The following is a 21,281-nucleotide window of genomic DNA, read 5'->3' on the forward strand; positions in this document are numbered from 1 at the left end:
GCAAATCTGAGTTATGTACGTAGAACAATAGAAATATTAGACATTGCTTCATATTTTGGTCATATTGAAAAAAAATGATAAAAAGACTGCACATTTGTGAAGAGGTTAGAATTACTGCCTTACAGCACTGAGGACATAAGTTCACTTCCCAAACAAAGCCTATCTGTGTGGAGTTTGTAGGTTCTCCCTGTGTTTGCTTGGGTTTCTTCAAGGTGCTTTTCACACACTAAAAAATAAATAAAAATAATATTAAGTTAATAGCATATGACAATAAAAAAGAACTGTAGTGTGTATATGAGCTCCAATAGGGCAGTGACTAATGTTTATTTACTACAGTTATTTATATAGCACACACATATTCCACAGAGCTTTACAGAGAATATTTGTCAATTCACATCAATCCCTGTCCCAGTGGAGCTTGCAATCTATGGGGCCTGATTCAGAGCTGAACGCTCTGACCACAGCGCTCGCTCTGAATCAGGGCCCTCCTACCTGTTTTTGGAGCGTCCTCATGGACGCTCGCATAGGCGTGGGTTACCACCCACAGCTTATGCGAGCGTCCATGATGATGGTCGCGATAGTCAAAGACCATCGCAACCATTGGGCTTGCGACGAGACCCTGCGGTAGGGTCTCGCTGCCGCAAGCCCAGGAGTGATTTTGGCTCTATCAGAGCCAAAGTCACTCCCACTGACATCATTACTGATGTCAGTGGGGCCGGACTCAGACGGTAGGCGTTCCCATGGGAGCGCCTCCGTCTGGCCGCCACGCCCCCGGTACGCCCACCAAAGGGGGCGTGCTGTCAGTCACCATCGACAGCACGCCCCCTTTGGTGCGAGACCCCGAGCGACGTATTTCTCGTCGCTCGCCGGGTCTCGCGCATGCGCACGACGGAGCTCCCTCCGTCGTGCGCATGCGCATTCGCCAAACATCGACCCACTTGCGAGCGAACTTCCCTCGCGAGCGGGTCTGAATGACCCCCTATATTAACCTTCCAGTATATTTTTGGGAGTGTGGGAGCACCCAGAGGAAGCCCATGCAAGCACAGGGCGAATATACAAACTCCACACATATATAAAGTTGATTAAAATTATGTCATCACGTTGGAATGTAATGAAAGTTGGTCTGAACTCTGATCCCTCCCACAAGTGTCTGTGATGTCAATTCCAGAGAGTACCTGCATAACACACATCTACAGTCTCCAAACACTTGTTATTTGAATTTCCCATACTTACTCATAACATATCACCTCATGGTGACAACATAGACACTCCTGAAAATCTACCAAATACAGCACCACAACAACATTATCCGCAACCAAATATGTGTAACAGTAGGAAAAAGACACACAGGGATGTAAAAGCCACATGCAGTAAGCAAAAAAAAAAAAAACGCTCTGTAAAAAGGTGAGGACGCAAAAACAGTATAATAGTAACGATGAAAAGAACTAAAGATAATGCTAAGGTTATCTATATAATAAAATCAAATGCTGATAAGAGAAAAATACAGATGAGATATAGATATATTTAAATCTATCTCATAATGTACTGTATGTGTGTCTCATATAATCAACAGTTTTCATGCTTACAGGATACAGCAAGCGACAGTTACATATGGTGTAGAGCAGGGGTTCCCAACCACGGTCCTCAAGGCACACTAACAGTCCAGGTTTTAAGGATAGCCATAGTTGAGCACAGGTGACTTAATTAGTTCCATAGTTATTTTGATTTAACCATCTGTGCTTAAGCATGGATATCACTAAAACCAGGACTGTTAAGGTGCCCATAGACTAGGCAATATTTTACACGATCAGCCCGATTCCGACGCATCGGGATGACAGATCGTGTAAAATATGTCCTAATCGTGAGTCTCTACTCACGATTATGATGCTGATGCGCGTACCCGCTGGTCGTACATTGCATTTTCAGATCTTGCCTGCTGCAGGCAAGATCTGAAAATCTTATCACGATGTACTGAAATAGTATAGGATGCACAATAAGATCGTGGGTCAATTTGGATTGTTTTTAACACCAAATCGTGCCCACGACTGCAGGAGGAGAAATCGGACACGATATCGGATCGTGACCTGAACGCCTAGTGTGTGGGCACCTTAAGTGTGCCTTGAGGACCGAGGCTGGGAATCACTGGTGACTGTAGAAGCAAAATGCCTATTTTGGAATCTAATGCTTAGAGACCCTCAACTCCAGCATATCACATGCTGCACCTGTGGGAAGCCACTACCCACTGTACCTAGCGTACACCTCTGCCTGCTGTACCTGTTGGAAGCCAATACTTACTGTACTCTGCAGGCTATACCTGGTGGCCACCTCTGCCCCCTATACCTGGCAGACACCGCTACACGCTGTACCTGGCGGACACTTCTGCATCTGGTACCTGGATACTTCTGCTCTCTGAACCTGTCGGCCACCTCTGCCTTCTGTACCTGTACTTAGGCCCCCCCTTTGTACCTGGCGGACACTTCCACCTTCTGTACCTGGCAGACACCTTTGCCCGCTATACCTGGCGGACACCTCTGCCCTCTCTAACTTGTGGGCACCTCTGTCCCCTGTACCTGGCTGGCACCTCTACCCTCTGTACCTGGCTGGTACCTCTGTCCTCTCTACCTGGCAGGCACCTCTGCCCTCTGTACCTGGCAGCCACCTCTGCCCTCTCTACCTGGCAGCCACCTCTGCCCTCTCTACCTGGCAGCCACCTCTGTAATCTGCATCTAGCAGCCACCTCTGCCCTCTGTACTTGGCAGCCACCTCTGCCCATTGCCCTCAGTACCTGGAAGCCCTGTGGGGTCGGGAGAGGAAAGACTGCTCTCAGTCTCAGCCTGTGAGGCCGGGAATGATGATCTGGCAGGCGGCCAGGCTATTGCAGGGAGCAGCCTGTACTACAGTCTGGGCCTGGTGCAGTCACATCTCAGTGGCTGAGAGAAGGTCCCAGCTTCCTGCACGGAGTTACCAGCCCCGGTCTGCAGCAGCACAGCTTCCTCTGCCGGTAACCGGCATCACCACGGAGCCCGGATCACACAGCCTGCACAAGGCTCATAACAAGTGAGTGCAAGTATCCCCCCTGCCTCCTCCTCCTCCGGAGCACTCCCGGGAGTCCCGGCTCACCCCGCATAATAACGCCGCCGCTATATAGGAAACAGTTACAAAGTTACACTGCGCGTCCTCCGAGGCTTCCCAGTTACTATTGAACTGAAAGTGCCAACATGCCTTCCACAGCAGCTGGAGCTGGGCAGCGGGGTGACTGATGGCATCCTCTAGGCTAGTGATAGACTCACTTACAGTAAGTACGGATCATAATAATCATCGCATGATACATGTAGTTTGCAGTATGATGCCTGCTATATACAGTTTAACATATTAATCCTAAATCAAAGCGATGTATTTAGTCCAGTAGCCTATAAAACATCATTTATAGCATGCTTTGCTTGTTTGTTGTTATCACATATAGATGTACTACTAGCAATACTTCTATTTTGTAGCTATAAGTGCCTATTTTTTAATCACAGGCTGTTAGATACATCCTCTAGTGAGGGTAGGTTTAGGCACTGGGGGGGAGGTTAGGTTTAGGAATCGGGGAGGGAGGGTTAGGATTAGTGCTACTATACTTACGTATGGTTGTCGGAATTCTGACTGTTGGTTTGCCGCTGTCGGCATTCTGACCAGCAGCATCCCGACCGCCGGGATCCCGTATCCAACCCGTTACTGCAGCGACCTCCATGCCAGCCCACTCCTGAGAAGACCAGTTTAGTATATTCAGTAGACCATTAAGAGGCATATTCAATTTGAAGCGAAAAGTCAGTTGCCGGACTTTTCGCCGTCATCGCTGGATTCCAGGTTGAAAAAGTATCACGCTCGTCCCCGCGATTTCCCGTATTTTCATTTTCAAATCGGCAAAAAGTTCTGTCATTTTTGGGGAAATCAGTCTGACACCCCCCAAAAGATGGTCTGACAATCGGGTTCACTATGGGTACCCCCGAATAGCCCTGCTAAAGGTATGTGGGGTCTTTAAACGGTCTCAATAGCTGCTGTTTTGCGTTTTTAAGAAAGTGGTAAAGAATAGCATTTAGCAACTTTTTGGGGGCAAAATAAGAAGTTCCACCAAATTTGGGGTGCATGAAAATGGGTGCTAGCATATTTTAAAGTGGCTAATGTGAAGTTTTAAAACTCTTTAAAAATCCATCTGGCACAATCAACTGCAATAAAAACAACACCTTGTGCATACTTGGGAACCCCCCCCCCCTGAGTCTATTTCGCTAGGTTGGAAGTTTGTCCCCCAATGTTTTTTTTCACCCCCCCAACATTAAAGTACCTTTTTTGGGGTGTCCAGTGGTACTTTTTAAAAATTTTTTTCACACAGAACACCTTTTGGGGACTGTCCAAGGGGTGTAGGGTGTTTTTTTTAAACTTTGTAACCCAAAATCCCAATTGTGCACTTTTTTTTGCCACCTATTCATTGGTGATACTTTTTCGCTCAGTCTGATGCATTGACTTTTCTCTCCGGCGAAAAGTCGGGAATATTGAATATGGGGATAAGTCAAACTTGCGAAAATGACGTCATCGGCGAAAGTGTATCGCCGATAACGGCTTTTTGAATTTGGCCCTTAGTTCTATTAGGTCTATTTTAGTTAAAATCCATGGACTAAATTAAATGCCAATTTAAAGTATAAGTATAAAAAACAACTAAATCTGTCTAAAAGCTTCAACAACAACAAAACATCTTCATATAATAAGTTACAATAACACAGGAAAGTCAGTTAATGTATGATGAAAAAGAGCTTTGATGATATGGTGACTGAAAAGTCCTGAGATATATAATTAAATCCTGAGCTGAGGCCCGTGTCACACCCTGCCGGTTCCCAGGTATGTTGGTGTAAAGAACCTTCATGAACTTCCCATCCATCTCCTACTTCCAATCTCTCCAACACTATGAGATTAATTAAAAATGCAATCTAAATATAATTCAGTAAAATAAGATATAACAAACAAGCACTAGTAGTTTGCCCTCTAGAAGAAAGAAAAACAAGGTGTAGCTTTCCCTAATTATAATCACTACCTCAATAGGGGCAGCAGACATTTGCGCTGCATGTAATCAATAAAACAGAACAATTTATTTTCCATTTGTTTGGGTTTTTTTTTTTTTTACATAATATTTCAAAATAAATGTTCATGGTTGTAAAAGTGCCATTAGCTGTTTGTAAATGTATAATTGATTGAAAGCCGGAAACTATCATAACTACTACAGTAGCACAGTGGTTAGCATTGTTACCTCACAGTGCTGATGCTATGGGTTTGATGCCAGACAGGGCACCATATTTTGTGTAGTTCTTGCAGAGTTGGGCATACACCCAACTTTGTCGGGTGTAAGTGTATCTGATGTACGCCTGACGTAAACTTGGAGGCTATGCGACTGGTGCAGATCTGATGCATCGTGAGGTGCCTTCCGACCCAGCATACGCTGTGCATTTAATTTGAGCATTTTTAAGAAAAATATATATACTGTATATACTCCCTTTCTTCACGTGGTTTCCTCCCAGAGCCCAAAAATATACTGGAATGTTAGTTGGCCTTGGATGGCATTGACACTTGTGTGTGTCAGTGCAGTAGAGAATTGACACTGGGCAGGGACTGATGTGAATGAGTAAGTATATAAATGCAGGATAATAATAAAAGGTAAATAATAATGACAGATTTAATCTCCTAGGCTGCATAATGTGCTTTCATGTCTCATGGCACTAATCGTGCACAGAAGCTGCAATAATAGATAATAGCTGGGGTGTCCTGCCTTCTCATTCATAAATGACATGACTTCAGGCAGAGATCTCCGTACAACTCATAATGGGGGAGGTGTACGAAAGCCAGAAGCGGTATCAGCGCACGTAATGTGCGCTGATACCGCTTCTCCCCGATGTATTATCGGGGGTCTGGGCGGTAAATGACAGGGGCGCTATGTGCCCCTGTCATTATCGGCGCTGCTATCTACAAGATAGCAGCACCGAGCGGCAGGGCCATGTACGAACGGTCATATCGTCTGACCGTTCGGCCGGCTGTAGCTGTCGTTATCGACAGCTACAGCCTGGCGCTAGCCTATCCCCACAGCAGGGACAGCGCTGTCCCTGCTGCGGCGGCTGCCGGCTCCATGACTGCACGCGGGGATCTCGCGATACTTGCGAGATCCCACGCATGCTCAGTGGAGCCGGCCGGGAAGAGACACAGCGCATCAGCACTAGGCTGATGCGCTGTTGTCACTAGCGGGTAGCGCCGGAGGGGGAAGTTAACGCTCCCCCTCTCCGGCCGATGAGATGTTTATACATCTCATCGGTAGTGCTTCCTGCTTCGCCTCGGTAAAGAGGCGAAGCGGGAAGCGTTATAGCGGCACGGTAAGTGCCGCTATAATACATCTACCCCAATGTACAGAGACGGGCAACGTAGCAGCAGTTTGGGGTCAGTGTCGTTCTTCTTATACAGGATGTCTGCTCTTTCTGTGATGCAAGTTAGATACATAAAGTGTGTTTTATAAAAACAATTGTGTCACAAGAAAATATTGAGTGCATTTATTTATTACTGCTATGTTATATGGATGCCTTTATGTACTAATTGCAATTACTCAATAAGCCATACTTCTAGTACAGGGCAATTTCGTATAACAGGGAGACAGACATGTCTTCAACTTCAGCAACCAATTCTAGCTATTATTTTGTATAAGGTGCTAGTTAAATGTTAAGTAGAATCTGATTGGTTGCTATATGCAACATGTCCACTTGTAAAAACTCTCCCCTTAGAGCCTTATGCTGGGCATACACTCTACAATTAACGGGCCGATACGCCCTATATCCACAGATCGCCCTGATAATGCTAGTGCGTGTGTGGCAGACCAAGGGTTAAATATCAGTTGGTCATGTCGGATCGTACAGCATGCCTGTCCGATGCGATATCTGCAAGTTTAAAATGTCGTCTGCATCAGGCAGTGTATGCCCAGCCGCGGCTGACAGACAGACATTTCCCCTGTTCCTGCCCATGGAAGGAACCGGGAAATATCTGCTCCCCTGGGGGTGGAGCACAGATATCGGGGCCAATACACTATGAGACATCTCGCAGTGTATGCCCGTGATATCTGCGGGCTGACAGGCTGCCAGATAAAATGTATATGGGGCCTATTCATCATCTATAAACACTAGTTTCCACATATTTTACTTACCGGGCCATTCATCATCAGGGGTCCGATAGGACCCCCTGATATTCAGCAAACTCCGAAAACTGAAAGTTTTCAGAGTTTGCTGCCAAGAACAAGCGCCTTCTTCAGATGTAGCCCCGCTCCTTCCTATGGGAAGGAGTTCTGGGGATGTGAAAGAGGGATCCCTCCGCCGCCTTCTCATGGACTCCCCGGCGGCTGTGCGCATGCGTGACTGACCAGGAGTAGGTAAGAAACGCAGCTACATCTGTAGCTGTGATACTAACCGAGGGGACAGCTGCTTTTCGGAGATGAATTGCTCTGGTGTAATCTATCCCCCGCAGTGAGATCAATACTAAATCATCGGAGGCCATACGGCCTTCGATGATGGATAGGCCCCTATGTGAGAGTGGTTGAGCAGTTCTAGGCAGGGTTCTCTTCTCAATATTGCTTCTTAAAATGTTGGACGCTATGAGTTATCGAGAAAATGTCCTACCAATGTGGAAAACTATTCAGGACCACTCGGTTAGTGTAGCGGTTAGTACATACTTCACTACTTTTGAAAAAGCATTTCAGGGAGATTGTGAAAGCATCGGCGCGGCAGTGAAGATGGCGTGTACTGCTACATCTGAAAGGCGTGTCATATAATTGACTTACATCCAAATGTAAATGAGCCCGAAAAAAACAGTCAGTAAGATCTACTTATTGATGAAAACACAGTGATACATTTCAGAAAATGCATGTAGCCATAGGGAACATTGGGGTAGATGCATGAACTGCTGGAGCGGTATCAGCTCACGTTATGTGCGCTGATAACGCTTCTCCCCAATGTATAACTGAGGGGCTGGGCGGTAAATGATACAAGATAGCAGTGCCGATAAGATGGCAATGTATGAATAGTCAGTTTGCCTGACTATTCCGTCGGCTGCAGCTATCGATATCGACAGCTGTAGCTGCCGTTGTCCGACCATCACAGCAGGGACAGCACTGTCCTTTCTGTGGCGGCTTGCGAGATCCCGCGCATGCCCAGTGGAGTCGGCCAGGAGGAGAGACACAGCACTAGGCTGATGTGCTGTGTGCCCTGGCAGAGATTGCCTGAGGGGGAGTTTTCTTCTTACATCTCATCGTTAGTGCTTCCTGCTTCCCCTCGGTAAAGAGGCGAAGCAAGAAGAGTTATAGCGGCACGATATGTGCCGCTATAATACATCTCTCCCTGTGTGCCTTATAACCAATGCAGGAAAATGATACTAATGATCCCATTTGAATGTATATATCTGTTTTTTTATATATAACCAGAAGGTGGATTTTACCTAGGGGCTGCGGGGCCCCATCAAAATCCTCCACTTCAGTGAGCCAGTGCAGTCCTTGACTGCACTGTGGCCCTGATTCAGAGCCAGACACTCTGGGCCAGCCTTCTGTTTTTTTAGAGTGGCCTCCTGGCCGCTTGCATAGCTGTGGGTGACCACCCACAGCTATAGCGAGCGGCCATGATGATGGTCGCGATAGTCAAGACCATCGCGACCATCGGGCTTGCGACGAGACCCTTGTTGTAGGGTCTCGTTGCCGCAAGCCCAAGAGTGCTTTCGGCTCAAACAGAGCCGAAAGCACTCCCACTGACATCATTGTGATGTCAGTGGGGCCAGCCCCAGACGGTAGGCGTTCCCATGGGAACGCCTCCGTCTGGCAGGCACGCCCCCGGCCCGCCCACCAAAGGGGGCGTGCTGTCACTCAACATCGACAGCACGCCCCCTTTGGTACGAGACCCGGAGCGACGGTTTGCCCGTCGCTATCCGGGTCTTGCTCATGATGGAGTCGGCTCCGTCATGCGCAGTGGGCCACCATCGACCCGCTTGCGAACGCATAGTGCTCGCGAGCGGGTCTGAATCAGGCCCAGTGTACACTGTGACTGGAGGTGGCGTCCCATTGGAAGAGCCAGCGCTTGAGGTAGACCTTACCCCGCCGCAAGCATTGCGATCACTGCAGGCTGAAAAACAACCAAGTGACGTGCGTGTACCATGACGCTGCTTTGCTAATTATGCACACCCCTAAAACGCCGTTTAGATGCCCAGACACGCCTGCAACGCAGCACCACTCCCCCGTTCACAAGCACCTTCCCCTGTTACCACCCACAAATGGCGCTATCTGTCACTCAAAATAGTGTCCAGTCTGTGTACTATGAGCGCACGAGTCGCGATCGCACTGAGTGACGCACGCATGCGCATATTGATGCGGAAACGGGCGACTATTGCCCAAAGCGTGTGTTCGCGGCTTAGCGAGCGGGTCTGAATCAGGCTCATAGATTGCAAGCTTCACCGCGGCAGGTTCGAATGTGAATGGCCCAATACTCTCTGTAAAGAGCTGTGTAATGTGTAAATGACTGGTAATTCATAAATATTACCAAGAGTTGAGTCTTAATATTCAGTATTTTTGTGGGATGTTTGGGCTTGGAAGCAGGGTGGGAAATAGTTGAAAGTCTCTTTTTTGGCAGGTGGGATTTTGGCAGCATGTTGGGAACATTTTTATTCTGCAGAAATCTGTCAGAGGTCACTGGAGGTAATAACATTGCGCATATAGGGCCTTATTCCGAGATCTACGCTGAAGCCCTCGCTGCTGCGTGAAAATATGCAAATGTCGCAGCTACCGGGAGATGTTTTGAGCTGCCCACCTGCAGTTCTGCATCTGCGTAAAATGTTGCAGCATCTGTGTACAAAGAGGCAGCATCATTCGCAGATTCTTCGATAATCGGCCTTCTGAGTAACCCTATGGTGGCACAGAAGGGCAGCGTGTACTGAGACGTCGGAGCCTTGTTATCTGCATACTGGATAGCAGGCGTAGGCTTCGACACGCCCTGAAAACCGTAGCAACACGCCTGCGTTTTTGCCGCCACTACCCAGTTACCTCCCCCAAAAATGCTCCCTGACTGTCAATCACACTGCGAGTTAAACGTTGTGCGCGACTCTGGTATTGTGCGATTTAGATGCTTGCGCAGTTTACCAATCGCTCAACTGCATAAATATCGGATTAGCGTACGTCTCTGAATAATGCCCGTAGTGAGCTTTTCTTACCAGTAGAGAGAGGATGGTTCATTTACAAATGACACAAAGTGGGGCGGCCTGCTTGTCAGGAAGGTGCATTTCTTGGTGTATATCCACATTCTGTAATATCAGTCTATGAAGGGATGGCGGGCGCTGTGGAAATTGTGCAATATGTATACCGTAAAAATGTCACATTAAAATGAATTAGCTTTAACCTAGCCATTGCGTCATTGGCCGCCCGGACCACCCACTTCAATCTGTAAGTGGGCAATTGCGTGCTGATGTCGGCGGGCCGCCTACTTTTCCAGGCGGCCTGGAGCACCACACGATTTTCTGGAGCCACCCGGCCATTCCGGGAGAGTAGGTAAGTAAGCCCTTTGTGTTGTTTAAAAACTACAATCCTGCAAAATAAAATGTTGTTTCTGTACTTAGCACTTGATCGCCACTATCTTGGCCTGCAAGCTTCCCCATAAAACTGTGTAATGCATGACATCACAAAAGAACATTTACTTAGTTTAGATGAAGGAGAGTCAGACTCACAATGAGACAAGTAATACCTCCTAGGGTAAATTTACTAAAGTTTGATTAAAGATTCATTTTTATGAATCACTGAAATCTCCTGAGATCAATTGAACTCGAAGAGCAAAGGGCCTGATTCAGAGCCGGACGCTCTGACCAGAGCGCTCGCTCTGAATCAGGGCCCTCCTCCATGAAAATGGAGCGTCCTCCTGGCCGCTCGTATAGCTGTGGGTGACCACCCACAGCATATGCGAGCGGCCAAAAAGATGGTCGCGATGGTCTTGACCATCGCGACCATCGGACTTGCGACGGAGACCCTGTGGTAGGGTCTCCCTGCCACAAGCCCTGGAGTGATTTTGGCTCTATCAGAGCCAAAATCACTCCCACTGACATCACTAGTGATATTAGTGGGGCCGGCTTCAGACGGTAGGCGTTCCCATGGGAACGCCCCCGGCACGCCCACCAAAGGGGGCGTGCTGTCAATCAACATCGATGGAAAGCCCGTCGCTCCCCGGGTCTCGCGCATGCGCACGACGGAGCTCCCTCCGTCGTGCGCATGCGCAGTGGGGAACATCGACCCGCTTGCGAGCGTACTGCTGCTCGCGAGCGGGTCTGAATGACCCCCAAAATCCCTTAGCAAATCTCAACTTTACTAAGAATGGATTTAACTTTCGATTTTCAACTCAAATTCAATCTTGTTTCAGTTTATGAAGGGATTTGCTGTGCGATTTTGCATCTTCATGTCCAAATCGAACAGCAAATCCCACTCCAAAACGAACTTCAAAGCCGCAAATGAATAGAAGAGCTTCATGCTTTCATTTTCAGCATGAGCAGTTCGTTTTGACACAGATACATGCATACATCGGTGAGATGTATGCATGTATCTTATTGTAAAATGGTGGGAACCGCAGAATCACCTTTAGTAACCCTGCGGCTCTCACTATTGACTTCAATGTGGTGGGAGCCGTTCATTGGCTGAGAGAGGCGGTTACCCGCATCTCCTCTCCAGCATTCTCCAGGAGAGGAGAATGCAAAAGTAGATAAGTATGCTCATTGGGCATCATGGTAGGTGAATTCAGTAAGAACTGGTGTCCTACTATGAAAGGGTCTGATCAATTCCCCCTTTCAGGGGCTGATTCTGAATTGACAGAAAAAGCAAAATAGAGCAAGTAACTTTGCGCCTTGGTAAAACCATGTTGCACTGCAGGTGGGGCCAGGGGTGCCGAGAGTGGGGCAGCGGGAACTAATTACCCGGACTTGATGGAGGGGCCCCGGTCCGCCGCCGCCCTTCCCTCCCTCTTACCTGTCAGCAGCCTCTCTCTCCAGCGTGCTGGGCTGCAGTGTAGCCAGGGAGACATGCTGAGCTGCTGCAGCAGCATACTGTTATAACGTAATTAAACCTTGTACAATCCTGCCTATACCTTCTAAACCTTTATACACTCCTGCCTATACCATCTAAGTTGATTCTATTTGCGTACACAGTCATACAGTAAAATAAAAGCCTTCAGATATGGAAATGTGTTTCCAACGCACAAAGTATATTATTCAACATAAAAACAGTAGGTTACACGCTGTGATCTAAAGACAGTTTAGCGCAAAGAAATTATACAGACCCAAGGTACAGTTATACATACGCACGCGCACAGGAACCAGTTACCGGCATCAGCAAGAAACCTCCGTCAACAGCATCAGCAAGAAGACTACAGATTGGAGTCGGTACGCACATTTATACTCTTACAGGCATAAGCAACACAATAGAAGAGTGTGGCATGGTTCCATTGGTTCCCAGTATGCGTGCATCTGTTACAGGACATTTAACAGGTTGATTCAAATGGACACAGATCAGCCTCCGACAGCCTTTTGTCTCCTTTTTCCCGCTGCATGCAAATCTAAGCTGTTAATATTACAAAGTTCATTTTAGTGTTTTAACTCTCTACAGTCCTTAAGTTAAAAATGCATGTTGCGATCTTCTCACTGATGTTACCGGAAAGCTGTTGAGATAGAGTAGATCAGTACAACACCATGTACTAAACCTTAGTTGCAGAAAACAGTAATTTCTTTACATGCTGGCATTGTGATTGAATTGAATAATAACCCTTTTGCGCTACGGAACTATTGCTTTAAGTGTATGTATGCAAGGGAGAACGACGCTAAATAGCGTTGTGCGTCTGGGGGGTCTGTGGGGTACTTAGCGAGCAGCACTAAGCTGGAAAGGTATCTCTGAGTGTTGGTATTGGTTGTGTAGGGATCGTTAAAAAGCTGAACGTGCTAATAATTAGCTATTTTGCGTTGTGCACTGTTTAACATCGCGTGTATGTGTTAATGTGAATGCAGGGAAAACACCACTAGTTTGCTACTTTTCAGTGCTGTTCATATTTAAATCTGTGGTGGTTTTAATGTGTTGGAAAGTCATTTATATGTATGTCAGACACCGTCGGTATGTGTTTGGGGAGGATTGTTAAAGAGCTGGCCGTGCTACTTATTAGCAATTTTGCGTTGTCTTTTGTGTACTATGTGGTTTTGACAAAATGGCCTATTTCTAAGATGGAGTCTTGTCGCCATTCGCAAGATGGCGTCGCTCCGATCTAATTTTAAAACTGATTCTGTCTCAGCCAATTATCCACTTTGACAGTCCACCCTTTGATAGCAACCAACATGCTATCATACACTGGTCTTACATTTATTTTAGACTTACATTTTGACATATTATTTTAATGTTATAGTATGGGATGGCACACGGTGGTTCTTAATCCATCAATAACGTGTCTCTAGGAGGGGACATAAAACTACTTTTATATGCACACCGTGGATCCTGGAGGATCATGGGAAAGGTGTGGGAATGCACCTATCCTATAAAGGCAGTCTTGTGGGGGAGATAGGGACTTACATTATTTGAGGGGTTTTTAGGATAACATTTTAATAATACATTTTATGCGTGTCTACACATAATACATTATATGATGGTATTTCCTATTTCAGGGTTGTGATGCAGTTCTACATTTACCTCAGTATTCATATTGTCATTACTGACCACCATCATAATTTCGTTCTTCCAGTTTACCTTATTTTTAAATCTTCCACACTTCAACACAGTAGGAATACACCTGACACATATTCCAATTACTATAATGACAACCAGTATGAGGATCAGGAGTTTACCTATGCTTGCGATAATTTCCTGGACCCACTCTCCTAGACCAGAGAACCATTTTGCTGGGTTCAACCATGAAACCCATTCCTCTACCTTCTCCTCTAATTCAGCCACTGAAGCATTATGGTTCTTTCGAAATTCCCATTTTGGCTGCAGAATTTCATCCATCTTTCGGTCTATCACCTCCTTGGGGTCGCTGGTATTATTCATGACGTAAGTGCAACACTTCACTCCAAATTGGGTGGCCAAAGTTATGCAGTACCCCCCAGTGACAGCTGTTAAGTAGTTTAACACTAGTCTGTGTTGCACTAGCTCTTTCTTTTACGCTTGCAATTCCCTACCTGTATACCTGAAGGTGTCATCATACATCTCGGTGATATTATCTATCAATTTAGCAAGATCTTGGATATATCTAAAATTTAGTGTACCCTGAGCGATCCTGGTGGGATCCAATGCTACCAAAACTTGAAAGCCAGTTGTCTCACTAATTAACTGTGTGGCTTTATGCACATCACCAGGTATCCTATTTATTTTGCCTCTGTGTTCATACTGCGTGTGAAGATATGGTGATGGTGTGTTTTTATGAATACTAAGCATTTCAACATGTGTAAGGGTCCTAACTTCTGGGACTACTCTTCCCAGGTAACACAAACCTTCGGAACTCGGGGAGAGCCACTTATACGCTTTTCTTCCACATATAAAATATACATAATCGGGGAGAACATAAGGAATTGTATGCATCATTATCATTAAACACATTTCCCTTGCAAATAATCCTATCTCAGGTTCTCCCATCTGGTACATGCAAGTTTCTGGTTGTATTATCTTACCACAGTATCCGTCTGGTACCTTACCAATCATTTCTTTGGTGGAACTTAGTGTATACCTATACCTAAAATGCTTCCCATTAGATCTAATTGAGCGTAACAGATCATAAATCATAGGCTCATTATCAGCTCTCAGTGAGAAGGTCATCGTCTGATTATTCCCCGTCACTTCCCAACTCCCTGGTTTATTGGGGTTGGTTACGGGTGTACCCCTTGTACCCCCCTGTCACCCAGTCTGCCCATACGGGCCCTATAAGGTGTGTCAGGTTGCCTATCACTGCTGCAGATGGGATGCAGTTATAATCCCGACAGTGGGGATGCCGGCGCTTAGAATTCCTGTCAGAATCCCGGCACCGGCATCCTGACGGTACGTACTGCGGTTAGGGGAGGGTTAGGTTTAGGCAGCAGGGAGGGAGGGAGAGGGGGAGGGTTAGGATACTGACCAACAGGTGTCGGTATCCTAACCCTGCCGGGTTGCTGGCGTCGGGATTTTGACTGCCGGCATCTCGTACACATCCCTGCCGATAGTCAACATGATCTCTTTTTAAGTTTGGAAGATAAACACTGTTTAAAGAAAACACAAATGTAATTCCTATATTGTATCCAGAATATGCACCATTAGAATTTTTGAAACGGGAGAAAAAAAAAACATTCATTCAGGTTGTGAGGGACCTGAAAATACCTCAGAAGTTATCTAATTTTTTTTTGTAGATCTCATATTGTGCGGTATTGAAAACACTATAAATATGAAGGATTGGAGAAGGGAGAAATTTAATGAAGTGTGTTTCTACTGGGAGCGTCGACGGCTTGCAAACTAGAGGGCTGTATTAATCCATGCATACTAGGTAATGTGTATCTCACCACAAAGCCTGGCAGTACTTTATAGCCCGAGGCCCTAAGATGACCTTCCCACTGGTACAGCCTTTCTGGCTGATTTAGCTTGCTGATAAAACTCCTGTTCCTCTTGCCACTTTATGAAATGCTGCTGTTTGTATGATTCATGGTCACAGCTGGAAAACTCTTGTACCCACAGGGTTGAACATTTTCACTGGAAGACAGTGCATGCAGATTAAATGCTTGTGTAAGTTCTAAAGCCTAGCTTATAACAGATGTTCCAAATGTTTGGATTTGTTAAATGCCTTAAAGTTAAGTATTTTTTGTAAACCATTCCATGTGTTGTTTTTTTTCCATTCATGCGTGAAAAAATATTTACTAAGTTAAGGTAAAAAAAAAAAAAAAAAAGTTAAAATTTTTACAGTATATGTTTATACGTGCTACCGCTGTATACATTGTTTGTTTTATACTATAGTCAGTTGTATTCATTTAATTCATTAAAAGGGACATACATATAGTTGCGTATAGTACAGAGAGTTTTTAAACTATTATTTTTTTTTTTTAAACACTCTTTTAAATCCACAAATATGTGCAGATTATTTTGAAATGTGCTTAGAATTTATTTGTGGTTTGTTTCGAAATTTTACCTTGGAAGTTTTACTGGTGGTTTTAAAGCTGTTTTTACAGTTTATTTTTACATCGTTTATGTGATGACACTGATATAGTTTACTTTTATTTATTTATTTTTGCTGCGGTCTGGTAGCACATAATGGAGCGTACACACGGTCAGATTTGTCAGACTTGTCAGATTTGTCAGATGAACGACTGAACGATTAAACGATTTGAACGATTTGGACGATTTGACCAAAGTTTTGAACGATTTGAACGATTTGAACGATTGAACGATTTTTGACTGCATTAAAATGAATGGAATCGTCCAAGTCTGACTGCAAACCCATCAGATATCAGAAATCGTTATCTGACAAACGGGAACGCGCATCGTTGATCGTCCATCGTTCAGGCATGTCAGATATGAACGATTTTCCATCAGATATGAACGACTGAACGATTTTTAAATCGTTATCGTCCATATCTGAAGAAAAAATCTGATCGTGTGTATGCACCATAAGTATCAGTTAAGGTAAACAGGCGAGGTGGAGTCAGACATGTAAAGAGCTTGGTGTGTTGGATTACTTAAAATATGTAAATCGCTGATATTGGAATATGCACTGTAGTATCTGGTTTGCATATTCTCTGACTGAAGAGAAAAGTTTATTCTATCAGCGTTAAAAATCATTAACTACTTGCACAATTAAAGATTTGTTTCCCTTGAAATATATTTAATGGGACATTGCATTTTTATAGGGGAAAGCAGAGGAGTAGAGAAATGGGGAAGCAGTCGGATAGCCGACGGACGGAATCCCGACCGCCGGCTTCCTGACTGTCTAATCCCGGCAAGTGTCTACTGACAACGTCGAAATCCGAAAGTTAAGCCGGGCACGGACAGCTGCCTTTTAGGTTTAGGGCTCCCGGGGGGGATTTAGGGTTAGGCACCCCCCCGGGAGGTTAGGGTTAGGCTAGGGGAAGGGGAGGGTTAGGCAGACCCGGGGGGAAGGTTAGGGTTAGGCACCCCCCCGGGGGACTTAGGTTTAGGTGGCGGGGAAGGGGGGATTAGGTTTAGGGACATGGGGGGAGGTTAGGGTTAGGCATACATACCTTAATGGAGATCGGAATTTCCACCTCTGTCAGGCTGTCACTGTTGGGATTTAAATCATACCGGTTCCGAGAAATTAGCTATTCTATATTGTTCAGCCCAATAGAAGCTCATTATATAATAACATGAGTATATTTTGACATCTGGCATAACAGAAGATCATATGTGCCACAGTATGGAAACTATAGTCATTGCATGCCAGGGGCAAACGCAGGATTTCTAGAGGGGGGGTTTCCAAATGCTTGACTTTAAAGCAAGTTTGGCTAGAGGGCATAATCAGCACTTAAACAGCTATAATATACGTCAAAAGAAGTATAGTGTACCTGATACAGCCATGGCCAAAAGTTTTGAGAATGACACAAGTATTGGTTTTCACAAAGTTTGCTTCCTCAGTGTTTTAAGACCTTTTTGTCAGATGTTACTATGGTATACTGAAGTAAAATTACAAGCATTTCATAAGTGTCAAAGGCTTTAATTGACAATTACATTAAGTTTATACAAAAAGTCAATATTTGCAGTGTTGACCCTTCTTTTTCAAGACCTCTGCAATTCGCCCTGGCATGCTGTCAATCAACTTCTGGGCCACATACTGACTGATGGCCACCCATTCTTGCCTAAGCAATGCTTGGAGTTTGTCAGAATTTGTGGGTTATTGTTTGTCCACCCACCTCTTGAGGATTGACCACAAATTTTCAATGGGATTAAGGTCTGGGGAGTTTCCTGGCCATGGACCCAAAATTTAGATGTTTTGTTCCCCGAGCCACTTAGTTATCACTTTTTGCTGGAAAAGGCATTGTTCATTCCCAAACTGTTCTTGGATGGTTGGGAGAAGTTGCTCTTGGAGGATGTTTTGGTACCATTCTTTATTCATGGCTGTGTGAGCCTACTCCCTTGGCGGAGAAGCAACTCCACACATGAATGGTCTCAGGATGCTTTACTGTTGGCATGACACAGGACTGATGGTAGCGCTCACTTTTCCTTCTCCGGACAAACATTTTTCCAGACGCCCCAAACAATCTGAAAGGGGATTAATCAGAGAAAATAACTTTACCCCAGTCCTCAGCAGTCCAATCCCTGTACCTTTTGCATACTATCAGTCTGTCCCTGATGTTTTTCCTGGAGAGAAGTGGCTTCTTTGCTGCCCTTGCTGACACCAGGCCATCCTCCAAAAGTCTTCGCCTCACTGTGTGTGAAGATGCACTCGCATCTGCCTGCCATTCCTGAGCAAGCTCTGCACTGGTGGTGCCCTGATCCCGCAGCTGAATCAACTTTAGGAGACTGTCCTGGCGCTTGCTGGACGTTCTTGGGCATCCTGAAGCCTTCTTCACAACTATTGAACCTCTCTCCTTGAAGTTCTTGATGATCCAATAAGTGGTTGATTTAGGTGCAATTTTACTAGCAGCAATATCCTTGCCTGTGAAGCCCTTTTTGTGCAAAGCAATGATGACTGCACGTGTTTCCTTGCAGGTAACCATGGTTAACAGAGGAAGAACACTGATTTCAAGCTCCACCCTTCTTTTAAAGCTTCCAGTCTGTTATTCTAACTTAATCAGCATGACAGAGTGATCTCCAGCCTTGTCCTTGTCAACACTCTCACCTGTGTTAACTAGAGAATCACTCACATGATGTCAGCTGGTCCTTTTTGTGTAAGGGCTCAAATGCTGTGGAAATGTTGTTTTTGTGATTAGGGCCTGATTCAGACCCGGTCGCTAGATGCAGACTCTCGCTCCCAGCATATGCAAATTCAGCTAAGGGACGGCAAGGCATAAGCACACCCACTATGTCTTGGCGTGCAATCACTATGTTTTTGCAAACACCCAGCAGCCTGTCTTTAGCCGCCCACTAGCGCACATAATCTCCAGGAAGTGTATGCAACCATCGGTACATCGGGTTCCATCGGAACTGACCACAGCGCATGCGGTAGACTGTACCCTACCACAAGCATTGCGAGCACTTCAGTGTATAATTCAACCAGGTGACATGTACTATGACGCTGCCTGTTAATTATGCACGCCTCTGAACGGCATTAAGATGCTCAGGCATGCCTGCATTCACATCTCCACTTCCCTGTTTCCAGTGGCCTGCCCCTGTTACCACCCACAAATGGCTTGACCTGTCACTCATTCAGCATGGCTGTCTCTGCTGGTCGAGCGATTGCCTTCCGATCGCTCATACTAGTTCGCGCACGGGCACTGCGATGCATACCCATGCACACTTTGCAAAACATTGCTCGCTAGCTATCGAACGGGTCTGAATCAGGACCTAAGTTCATTGTCAATGCAAAGAGGGACTTTGCAATAGAACTGATCACTCTTCATGACATTCTGGAGTATATGCAAATTGCTATCATAAAAACTGAAGCAGAAGACTTGGTGAAAACCAATACTTGTGTCATTCTCAAAATTTTTGGCCATGGCTGTAATTCTGACATATACAGGACCAGCGATCATGCCATTATATGTGGAAGTAGGGCCATCTGCCTCAGCTGAATGTTTTTATTTCAGATAATTTGAGCAAGTTCGGGAATCTGGGGAAGCAGCAAAAGAACCTAGCACTGCCCTGGACATAGATGTACATATTGGTCTCCTTATGCACTGGATAGTGTACATTATTGTACTTTATTAATAATTGACCTTGTAGATGGTCTATATCAGTGCACCCCTAACAGTGCATGTTTTCCAGATCTCCCAGTTGGTGCAAAAGTGTATTCATTACTGGCTCACACATTTTGGTTGAATGTGTTTGAATGTTCTACATCAATTCTTGGAAGGGAGGTCCCCAGAGACCCTGGCTTTTGGCTTTTGAACATAACCTCTTCTTCCACGGCCTCCTATAAGAATTCCCTGCTAAGGCATCTAAACAATTCGGCTAAAGCCGTCATTCCTGTTTTATAGAAATCTACTTCTCCCTCCATCAAAGACTGATTTAAGAGGATAAATTATTATATGGATATGGAGGACATTGTATCTTTCTCTAAAGGTAGCCCTGCTGACTTTACTGCCATTTGGCTCCCTTGGTTGGTGTTCAAAGATTCCACATTATACAATAATTTTGATGGTGTACTTACTGCATCCGTATCTGCTGCGTCCTAACTCCAATTTGTTTAATTGTGGGGCTACTAACAAGTGTATACATTAATTCAAGACGGGACAACGATAAATTGTCCTCTCTAATTACCCTTTTTGTCTCCCGCTCAATCCCTTCTTCCCTTCTGACTCTCCTCACCCTAATTTCCTTTCCTTTTTCTTGTTTATTCTGTTTATTTTTTCTCTTTCTTATTCTTCCTTTTGTTTGTTTATTGATATATTGATATGGCAGCACAGATGGTGTAATGGTTAGCGTTACTGCCTCACAGCACTGAGGTCATGCGTTCGATTCCCACTATGGCCCTAACTGTGTGGAGTTTGTATATTCTCCCTGTGCTTGCGTGGGTTTCTTCCCACACTCCAAAAATATACTGGCAGGTTAATTGGCTCCCAAAACAAATTAACCCTAGTGTGTATGTGTGTGTGCATGTGATAGGGAACATTGGCCCTGATTCAGAGCCGGACGCTCTGACCAGAGCGCTCGCTCTGAATCAGGGCCCTCCTCCACTAAAATGGAGCATCCTCCTGGACGCTCGTATAGCTGTGGGTCGCCACCCACAGCATATACGAGCGTGCAAAAAGATGGTCGCGATGGTCTTGACCATCGCGACCATCGGACTTGCGAGGGAAACCCTGCGGTCGGGTTTCCCAGCCGCAAGGCCAGGAGTGATTTTGGCTCTATCACTCTATCTGACATCACTAGTGATGTCAGTGGGGCCGGCTTCAGACGCCTCCGTCTGGCAGGCATGCCCCCGGCACGCCCACCAAAGGGGGCGTGCTTTCAATCAACATCGACAGCACGCCCCCTTTGGTGCGAGACCCCGAACGATGGAAAGCCCGTCGCTCGCAGCGTCTCCTGCATGCGCACGATGGAGCTCCCTCCGTCGTGCGCATGCGCAGTGGGGAACATCGACCCACTTGCGAGTGTACTG

General features: G+C 45.7%; 1 protein-coding gene across 5 annotated transcripts in view; it reads left to right on the top strand.

Annotated features, from left to right (window-relative positions):
* Nucleotides 1-2,605: 2,605 nt before the first annotated feature.
* The window catches only part of STON1 (stonin 1), a 139,260-nt gene continuing 120,584 nt past the window's right edge, over nucleotides 2,606-21,281 (top strand). For 3 of the 5 annotated variants that reach the window (XM_088450730.1, XM_088450729.1, XM_088450727.1), the window contains exon 1: nucleotides 2,606-3,295. Coding sequence is in view for 1 of the 5 variants with exons in the window: in XM_088450727.1 (XP_088306853.1) it covers nucleotides 3,260-3,295 (36 nt within the window). In the remaining 4 variants the exon portion in view is untranslated. The remainder of the gene's footprint in view (nucleotides 3,296-21,281) is intronic. The other 2 variants (XM_088450728.1, XM_088450732.1) reach the window with 2 other exon arrangements.

This window comes from Taudactylus pleione, unplaced genomic scaffold, assembly GCF_031769625.1.
Source record: "Taudactylus pleione unplaced genomic scaffold, aTauple2 ptg000522l, whole genome shotgun sequence".
Lineage (NCBI taxonomy): Eukaryota > Metazoa > Chordata > Amphibia > Anura > Myobatrachidae > Taudactylus > Taudactylus pleione.